General features: G+C 62.6%; 1 protein-coding gene across 1 annotated transcript; it reads left to right on the plus strand.

Moving 5' to 3' along the window:
- The first annotated feature begins 1,848 nt into the window (after nt 1-1,848).
- Nucleotides 1,849-9,584, plus strand: CCDC105 (coiled-coil domain containing 105). Its single transcript, XM_034789345.1, has 7 exons — nt 1,849-2,403; nt 3,841-3,945; nt 5,056-5,254; nt 5,674-5,840; nt 7,059-7,154; nt 8,578-8,691; nt 9,384-9,584. The coding sequence occupies exons 1-7, from the start codon at nt 1,849-1,851 to the stop codon at nt 9,582-9,584; spliced, it is 1,437 nt and encodes a 478-aa protein (XP_034645236.1).
- The last annotated feature ends 670 nt before the right edge of the window (nt 9,585-10,254 follow it).

The following is a 10,254-nucleotide window of genomic DNA, read 5'->3' on the forward strand; positions in this document are numbered from 1 at the left end:
CCAGCCCCTGTGTTGGCATCTGTAGGAGGATCTGGACAGTGCATTCCCCTGAGGGAGAGATGGGGAGAGGCGAGCCAGGGATGCGGGGGGGGGGGGGCTGTAGGGCCCCCACATGGGAGGGGGTTGATCCCAGGGTTCCAGCCCTCCTCCCCCACTGTGAACCTCTTGCTGAAGAAGTTGTGGCACGATGACCTCACCGCGGGGATGATGGGGACCTGGTGGGGAAGGGAGCCAGGATGAGACTCAGGGTGGAACAGGCAGACCCAGGGAGAAAGCTCGGACCTGGGCCTGCACGGCCAGGTGGAAGGGTAGCATAGGGCTGTCATAGGTACAGAGATTCCCAGGCCAGAAGGGATCTCTGTGCCCATGATCCAGTCTGAACGACAGGCCGAAGAACGGCCCCGCAATAATCCCTAAACATATCCCATCAGGGCGGGGTTGTGCGGGCGGAGGCATCACCAGCAGTGGGGGATGGGCTGGCAGAAGGGGGCGGGTGTGTCACCTCCAGGGGCTGTTCTCCTGCCCACCCCTAGCAGGCCCAGTTCAGGCTCACAACTTGCCCCAAATGCCATGACCAACCCCTGGGTCACGGCACCTGGTCCTGCTATGGAGGGTCTGCACGGCCGCATGTCACAGTGATGGTGTGCCCGGGCCTGGCGTTGGCGGCAAGCAGGGCATCCTCCAGCCCTGGTCCTCCAAGCACCAGGCTCTGGCCTCCTGCCTCCCATCTGGCCAGGCGGTGGGAGCCCCCTTCCCAGAGTGCATTGCTCTCTGCCCCCTAGTCCTGCTCTCCCCAGCTATGGGCACTAGGGGAGGGTAGCCCAGGCTGTCCTCGCTTGTGCACTGTGTGCACGGGAGCTCTCCCCCCGCTGGCAGCAGTAGTGAGACCCTTACCCGCACTATGGTGTCACTCCAACCCCTTGCCCTGGAGAGACACTGCCCAGCCCCGCTGCTCCCCGACCAGGACCGGGTCCAGTACTGGGCAAAATCCTATCCATCTGCTCCCCGCTGGCTCAGAGGGTTTGATCCCCCCATGGCACCCCCCTTTTCCCTCCAGACCACATGAGACGGATCCCCCCACATACAACCGCATGGAACAGGGGCATTGTGAGGCGAGTGCCCGCTGCCGTGGCAACCGTCTCCACGGTGAGGCACAAACCCTGATAGGCGGTGCAGGCGAGGAGGGAGGCGGGTGCCCTGGAGGAGCCCTCGGGATCTGGCAGCGCCACCGGCACTGGGGCATCCACCCGTGGGGCACAGGGAACCCGGTTCAGCCTGATCCCACATCAGGCAGGAAAGCACCTCGCAGGCAGGGAGAGCCACCATGGGGCAGCCAGCCCCTATCCCCCAACCTCTCCCACCTCTCCCTGCCCTGACCACAGGCCCGCCAACCCTCCAGCCCCCTGCCCATTCCTACCCCCAGCTCTGATCCATGGGACAGCCAGACCCCTAGCCCTCACCTCTCCCTGCTCTGACCATGGAGCAGCCAGACCCCTAGTCCCCAGCCCCTCCCTGCCCCCGAGGTCTGACCCAGCGGCCAGCCAGTCCCCTATTCCCCCCACCCCTCCCTGCCCCCAGATCTGACCCACCAGGTAGCCAGCCCCCTTATCCCCCCATCTCTCCCTGGCCCCTGAATCTGACCCATAGGCCTAGGCAGCCCAGTATCCCCTGCCCTGTGTCAGACCCATTCACACGCCGTGGGGCTGGAGTAACCCTGAGTTGGGTGGTCTCAGGCCAGAAGGCACCTTGAAGGGGTTAGGGGGCGGGGCTCAGGACCCTGGCTGTCTGTGTCAGAGGGGGTCCCTCAAGCCAGGAGGTGCTGACCCCTCTTTTCCCCCCAGCTCGGCCATGGGGCCCCCCGCTGAGCTGCTGCGGGGCCGGGCGGGCCCGGAGGCCTGGCGCAATGAGGCCAAGGCCACGGTGCGGGCGGCGCAGCAGCTGCGGGGGCGCTGCTGGCGGGAGGCGGTGGCACAGTGGCGCCCACCGCACCCCTCAGGCCAGCCCCAGGAGACACCCTACGAGCGCCGCACACGGCTGCAGGGCTGGCGCTTCAAGCTGGACGTGACGGCGGCTGGTGAGACGCTGGAGAAGCCGCCCGAGGGGCCAGGCATCACGCTGTGGAAGAGCAAGATGAAGCCCCCACCCTGGGTGAGCCAGCTGCCCCTGCCCTGCTTCCGGGACCACTGCGCCAGCCAGAGCAACGGGCTGGCTGCCCGCTACGCCAGTGCCGTGCGCCTGGTGGTCAGCCGGCTGCGCCAGGCGCTCACCGAGCTCAATGAGCAGGCCAAGCGCCTCAACCTAGCACGCCAGCGCCTCGATGCTGCCCTCGCCAAGGTGCGCACTGCGCTGCTCACCAACCAGCAGAGTGCCCTGGTGCGCGAGCACCGGCCCCCAGCCGAGCAGGTGAGACCCCACGCCTTGTATCTCCCCGCACACCATTTCCCTGTCTGTACCCTCTATTGCCCCGTATCCCCTGTGCCCTCTATCCCCTCGCGCCCTGTATCCCCCGTGTCCCGTAACCCCCCAGCATGGCCAGGTGTGGGCACCAGTCCCCAGCCAAGCAGGTGAGAGCCCCCACCCTATATACCCCGCACCCCATTTCCCCTGTGCCCTCTATACCCCTGCACCCTATATCCCCCGTATCCTGTAACCCCCCAGCACACCCAGGCAGGGGCACCAGCCCCCCATGAGGCAGGTGGGAGTTCCAATAACTTGTATCCCCATATGCTCCATATCCCCTGTGCCCCATATTCTCCGCACCCCTTATCCACGCCCCATATCCCCCCCTTCATGCCCAGACATGGGCACCGGTTCCCCACCAAGCAGGTGAGAGCCTCCCCAGATCCCAGATCCACCCACACCCAATATCCCCCCCTTGTGCCCATCACCCCCCAGTATGGCCAGATGCTGACATTGACACCCCCACCCTCACTGAGCAGGTGACAGCCCCCACCTCATATCTCACCACTCCCCATTCCCCCCAGACTCCATATCCTGCCCTGTATCCCTCCCGTGCCCCATAGCCCCAGCACTCCATGTTCCCCCAGCGCACCCAGACACAGGCATCAGCGGGTGACATCCCCCCATGGCCCATATCCCCGATACACCCTGTAATCCCCCAAGCCATGCCACTCCCCCAGCATGGCCAGGTGCTGGCACTGGCCCGCCCCCCCGCCCCCCCCACTGAGCAGGTGAGAGCCCCCTGTGCCCCATATCATACCCACTGGGCTAGGTGCAGGCATCAGCTCCACACTGTGCCAGTGAAAGCCCCCCCACCCCCTATGCCCCCCCATGCCCCAGAAACCACTATGTTGCATATCTCCCGCTGTGCCCCACCACCTCCCAGCATGGCCAGGCACCGGGACCAATCCCCCACCAAACTAGTGAGAAGTCCCCCATATTTCACCACACACTCTTTATCCACCCACTATGCCCCATCACCCCCCATCACAACCTGTCACGGGCACCGACAACACCTCCACACAGAGCAGGTGAGAGCCCCATGGACCCCATATCCCTCCCATGCACCCCACATCCCCTCCCAGCACAGCCCCCACTGAGCAGATGAGAGTCCCCTGATGTTCCCCATCGTCCCCGTACCCCATATCCCTCACAGTAACCCCCCGCAGCACAGCCACCCATGGACACCGCCCCCCCACAGAGCAGATGGTACCCCCACACATATCCACCCCCTGCCCCATATCCCTACCACACACCCACAGCCCTGCTCCCAGCCCAGATCCCCCCAGTGCAGCCAGCACCAAGCCTGCAATGGCTGGCATTGCCGGGGGCTAAGCGTTCACTCTGCCCCCGTCTCTGCTCGTCCCCCCCGCGGTGCAGGCCCCAGACCAAGTGGACGCACTGCTGCGGTGGGAACACAAGGAGCTGCAGAGGCTGAAGGTGGAGCTGCAGGGGGACATGGACATGTCGGAGGCGCACCTCAAGGTGGGGCCGGGACAGGGGCCAAAGGCCTAGACAGCAACTAGATGTCAGGGCAGGTGCTGGGCACTGCCTGGTCGATCTGGCAGTGGGGTGGGCAGGTGTGTTGGGGGGTTGCCATCCCTGCCAGCATGCCCCCTTGGGGCTGGGCTACCAGCTCCTTTTTCTGCCGGGCCCCCTGCTGACAGGGGCTTGGGCTCCGCAGTGTACTCAGCACTCCATCCCAGGCACCGAAAAGCCCAGCAACCCACAGTCCAATGTCCCACTCTGGACCCCCTGGGGCACTGGGCCAGGTGCTGGAGCTGGGGACTCTTCTTAGCGGGACGCCAGCAGCCCTTAGCCCACTACGTCAGGCCCATGAGTACTGTCATCTCCCTGGTGGCTGGCAGGGAGCCCACCCCCCTCTGGGCCGCAGCCTGGGAACCCCGTAGTGAGAGGTTGGGGCTGTCTACCCTGCCCATGCTACCCACTGGTGCATCTTCCCATCGTAGCCTGGGCACTGGCCCCTCCCCTGGGCACCTGATGTGCCAGCTCCCTGCCGGTGTCTCCCCGTTTGCCCCTCTCACTGGGCTGCCCTGGCATCCCCCACCAAATCCCATCCCAAAGGGAGCAGCTCAGCCAACCTGCACCCCCTCGGGCCATCCCCTGCTGGCCTGTCTTGAGTCCCCTGCTCTGTCCCTCGCCATGCTCTTTGCCTACCAGTCGCCAGCCTGCCCTGCGGTCAGGGCGCCTCGCCCCCGGACCCTGCTCCATCCCAGGGATTGCCCCACGTCTCTCCTTCCACCCCTCCCTGCCCAGGTTCCACCCCCCTTCCCATGGCTTTCCCCTTGCCCTGCTGGGCCCTCCACAGTCTCGTGCCGAGAGAGGTGCTGCAGAGATTGGTCCCTCTGCCCGCAGCTGTGTCTGAGCTGGGCACTCACACTGGCGTGCTCTCTGGCAGAAACTGGGCAGGTGTGGGGGGCACACTGACCTGTGTTTCCTGTGCCAGGCCCTGGGCGGATGTGGGGAGTGAGGGGTGTGGGGGACACACTGACCCCTGTTCCCCATGCCAGGCGCTGGGCGGGTGTGGGGGTTTGAGGGTGTGGGGAACACACTGACCCATGTCTCCCATGCCAGGCGTTGGGCAAGTGCCAGCAAACCCTGGGCATGCTGTGCCAGGAGCGGGGACAGGTGCTGGAGCTGTTGGGGCAGCCGCTGCGCATGGTGCTGCTGGAAGCCGAGCGCGAGTCCTGGCTCAGCCTGAGTCGTCCCCCGTCCCCCTTCGTAATGAGGAACCCCACCCCGGAGCCCAGCCCTGTCGGGCCGTACACGCCAGGTATGGCCTGGCCCGCCCCACCCCAGGGACCCTCCATAGCCCTCCAAGAGCCCCCCTCAGCCCCTGTGTACCACCATTAGCCCCCGCTCACGAGCCCAGCCCCGTTGGGCCCTACACACCAGGTATGGCCTGGCCCCACCCCATCCCAGGGACCTCCCCCCCTCCCCCCCGCAGATCCTCCAGAGACTCTGTGTACCCCTGGAGACCACCCTTCACTCAGCCCCCCTCAGCCCATGCATACTCCCAGGGACCCCCACCCCACTCAACCCCCCACTCAGCCCCCCAAGAGCTCCCTCATCCCCTGTGTGCCCCCAGGGACCCCCACTCCACTCAGCCCCCCACAGCCCATGAGTACCTTGATTGCGCCCCACTTTTGAGCCCAGCCTCACTGAGGCAGTTCTGATCCCATGTCCCTCCAGAGTGCGCGGCGGCCATTGAGGAGGCACGGTGCCTGACCCTGCGCTCCAAGGAGGTGCTGGCCACGCTCAGGGCAGCCACAGCCCAGGCCACGGCCTCGCGCCACCAGGCCCAGGAGGCCTTAGATGGCAGCCTGCAGCGCAAGATGGATGAGACCCTGGTGCTCAAGGTATGGGGGGGGAGGCATGCTCCCTGCCCCCCCACAAGCTGCCCCCCACGGAACCCCTGCCCCCTGTGCCCCATGGAACGCCTGCCCCCCACATGCTACCCCCCACGTAACCCCACCCTTTCCTCGGCCCCCTGCACACTGCCACCACGGAACCACTCCCTCTGTCTCCCACAGAACCCCTCCCCCTGCCTTTGTCCCCCCGCACACTGACCCCCATGGAACACTTTCCCTGCCCCCCCGCACGCTGTCCCCCACAGAACCCCTCCCCCTGCCTGTGTCCCCCACACGTTGCACCCCACGGAACCTCACCCCTCCTCCTGCCCCCCCCACACTGTCCCCCATGGAACCCCTCCCTCTGCCCCCTGCATGCTGCCCATCTCGGAACCCATTCCCCTGCCCCTCGCACGCTGCCCCCCATGGAACGCCAGCCCTGTCCCCTGCATGCAGTGCCCCCACACGCTGCCCCCCCCACAGACCCCTCCTCCTGCCCCCCTACACTGCCCCCCATACCAGACCTATAGCCCCTGCCCCATACTCCCCCATCCCCCCAGCTCTATACTAGACCCACAGTCCCTGCCACACACTCTCCCATGTCCCCAGTTCTATACCAGCCCCGCAGCACCTGCCCCATGTTCCCCCCATCCCCCAGTTCTATACCAGACCCACAGCCCCTGCCTCATGCTTCCCCCATCCCCCTCCCAGACCCACACCCCTGCCCCATGCTCTCCCCATCCCCCCCCTCAGACCCCCACAGCCCCTGCCCCATGTTACCCCATCCCCATCCCCGACCCACAGCCCCTGCCCCACGCTCCCCCATGCTCCCCAGCTCTATACCAGCCCCACAGCCTCTGCCTCAGGCTCCCCTCATCTTCCCAGCTCTATACCAGCCTCACAATCCCTGTCTCACACTCCCCCCATCCCCATAAGCAGCTCTATAGCAGCCCCACAGCCCCTACCCCACACTGCCCTCATGCCCCCATCCCTATATCAGACCCACAGGCCCAGATCCACACTGCTGGGGCAGGGGATGGCACACTAAAGGACTGATTGTGCCCCACCCCCATTGGGAGGCCATGGGGGGCTCAGGCCCCACCTACAGGCTAGGAGGAAGGTCTCTGGTGTGGTCCCCAAACCTGGGGGTTGAGGGGTTGGGTGACCCATCCCTGCGGGGACCCAATGTGTCCCCCACACCTCATCCTGTGCTCCCTCCCCGGCCAGGATCGTCTCTACATGGCTTTGGGGGGCATGCGCAGCACCCTGAACCGCTGCCAGCGCTTCCACGGGGAGCTGGGCATCACCCAGGGCATGACCATGGTGAGTGGGGGCGGAAGGGGTTGCGGGGGATGACCCGGTGCTGGGAGGGCAGGCAGGGACCAGCTGTGGGCAGGCGGGGAGTGACACTGCTGGGGGGCGGGCAGGGGTGTTACCCACTAAAATTCTCTGTCACTCACACACTCTAGGGCACCCACCTTTACCCAGTTCCTAGGGCTCAAGGCTTAACCCTCTTTATTTAGGCACCCCAACCCTTTCCCAGTTCCTAGGGCTCCAGGCAAAAGGCACCTAACTTTACCCCTCCATGGGCTCCAGGCAAACATCCTTTCCCTGTGGACTCAGGGCTTAATCTTTTGAGGAGTTTACGGGATCTTTTACCAGTGAAAGAGCCCTGCACAGTAATATCCTACGTAACCTCTATTTATTAACAATCACTAAAAACCAGAATGCACACACCACACACACAATGCTCACCACTGCCAATAAGATGAACTTTTCTTGATGGCCCGTCAGGATCAGATCATCTGGGGGACTCCAGGTTCTGCATGGTGTCATTGGCAGGGTGTTGAGGTCTGGCAGCTCTGTTCTTGGGGCTGTGTCCTGGAGCTGGTTCCCAAAAAACTTCCTTTTGGACCCCAGTTTATACAGTGAAACTTGAAGCCTGCTTAGCTGTACTTTAACCAATCATTTTACTAAAATTTTACTAACCAATGCTAACATATTGTAACAATTTTTTTTTATTTTATTTACAATTTTATTGTAACAATCCTACCTCACCACCTTAATTAATTTACACTTAGCAAAATTAATTATGTAACAGACAGAAACAATTAAAGAACCAGACAGAGATCATACAGACAAACAACAGGGAAGTGGGGACCATAATGACAAAACAATAAAGAAATGAGGATTTCACAACCGCAACTATTGAGAAGTGATTTCTTGACAGACACAATGCTGTCAAACTAAGTTTTCTTTAACCATCTTAAGATCTGTTTCTTTATCTGGTGATAGTGGGTGCCATTTGGACAGGGTCTCCTTCTTAACAGCCTGATATTACATTGTTTTAATGTAATTTAGATGGAATGTGAGGATGTGACTTCCTGCTTCTCAGCTAATGGCTGCGGCTCTTTTAATCTGGGTGCAAAGGAAGGCCTTAGGCTTTAGGACTTGCAATATGGCTACAGACAAAGGCCTTATCCTTACCAGGGGACCAGCTGGGGGCAGGCAGGGAGTGACACTTTGCTGGGGGGGCGGGCAGGGAAGAAGGGAATAGCTGGGGCACCCAGGGGATGGACAGAGAGGAAGAAAGGACCAGCTGGGGGCACCCGGGGAATGGGCAGAGGAAGAAGGGACCGGCTGGGGGCACCCGGGGGATGGGCAGGGGAAGAAGGGACCGACTGGGGCTGGAGGGGGATCCTCCAGGTGAGGCTGCCCTGCTCTGACCCCTGCTACATTGTTCTAGGGCCCTGAGTCCAGCCAGTACCTGGAGGCACGGGAGAAGCTGACTCGGCCCTTGGTGCGGGTGTACCAGCGCCATGTGGGCACCCAACTGCCTGAGGCCCAGATCCTCACCCAGGTAATTTCCAGTGGTCGCACCCACTGGTACGGCTGCAGGGAGAGGCATTGTTGCCCATCTGGGGGTACCTTGCCTGGTTGTGATGGCTGTAGAGTGGTGACGGTGTTGCTGGATGGGGGTACTTTGCATGGCTGAGATGGCTATAGGGGGTGATGGTCTTTCTGAGCAGGAGTACTTTGCCCAGTTGTATGAGGGTGAAGGTGTTGCTGGATGGGGATACCTTGAATTGCTGGGATGGCTATGGGGGTAATGGTTTTTCTGGGCAAGGGAACCTTGCACAGCTGAGGGGGCTTTCAGGAGTGATGGTGTTACTAGTTGGGGGTACCTTGCCCAGCTATATGGAGTTACTGGATGGGGATATCTTGCCCAGCTGTAGGGAATGATGGTGTTGCTGAGTAGGGATACCTTGCCTGGCTGTGATGGCTGTAGGGGTGACAGCATTGCTTGGCAGGGGTACCTCACCCTGCTACGGGGAGGTGATGGTGTTGCTGGAGGAGGGGTGACTTTGCCTGGCTGCTAGGGGTGAGATGTAGCTAGGCGGGGGTACCTCCCCCTGCTGCAGGGAGATGACGATGTTGCTGGAGGAGGGGTGACTTCACCAGGTTGTTAGGGGTGAGGTGTAGCTAGGCTGGGGTACCTCACGTGGCTGCAGTGAGGTGACAGTGTTCCCTGTCCGCCTGTCCCTCCCCCAGGGCAGTGTGCTGCTGGAGCGCTCCATGCAGAAGGCGGCGGCCAACGTGCAGCAGATGCAGGCCACCCAGCGGCACCTGCACACCTCCATCCGTGACAAGCAGACGGGCTTCCACGTGGATGCCAGTGTGCAGCGCCTGCGCCGCCACCGCATGCACCCCCGCAGCAACCTGGAGGAGGCCCGCCAGCTGCTCTGCTCCTAGGGAGCCCCCACAGCCAGAGCACGAAAATAAAATCCCCAGAGACCTTTGACCTGCCCAAGAGTGTTACCCCACCGGGGAGTGGGGGATGCGGGTCCTGGAGCAGGACAGGCTGGGGAGGCCAGGGGAGGTGGGGAGGTGGGGATGGGGGGATCAGGGGCATCCCCCCGAATGGGGTGGGGGAGGTGTCACAGAGCCACAAGATCGGTGCTAATCCCCAGCTTTTAAACAGTCCCTTGGAGGATCCACTTCTTCAGTGGGCCAGACCTCCCCCCCGCGCGGGGTCCCACTCTTCTGCAAGGGGAGGCCACGCGGCCTCACTACCTCCTGGAGTGAGCCCCTGGGCTCCAACCTTGCTGCTTCATGCCCTGAGCTCTGCCCAGCGAGTCCAGCTGAGCCAGACCCCTGGGCAGAGACCTGCCCACTCTGCAGGGCCCAGTGCATTGTGGGGTGTCAGCTGTTCAGTGCTAGGGGCTACCATCGTCTTTCTGGATCCTCCATTGATTCAGGTCAATTTCAGCCAGTCCTCTAACAAGTCAGGCAGCGAGGTGACACCCCCATCTCCCCACATCTCTCCTGCGCTGCCCCAGGAGCAGAGTTAACCCTCCTGCACTGCAAAGTACTGGGGGAAACTAAGGCACGCATTAGCATCAGAAAAAATATTACAGAAAAT

This window comes from Trachemys scripta, chromosome 14 (genome assembly GCF_013100865.1).
Source record: "Trachemys scripta elegans isolate TJP31775 chromosome 14, CAS_Tse_1.0, whole genome shotgun sequence".
Taxonomy (NCBI): Eukaryota; Metazoa; Chordata; order Testudines; family Emydidae; genus Trachemys; species Trachemys scripta.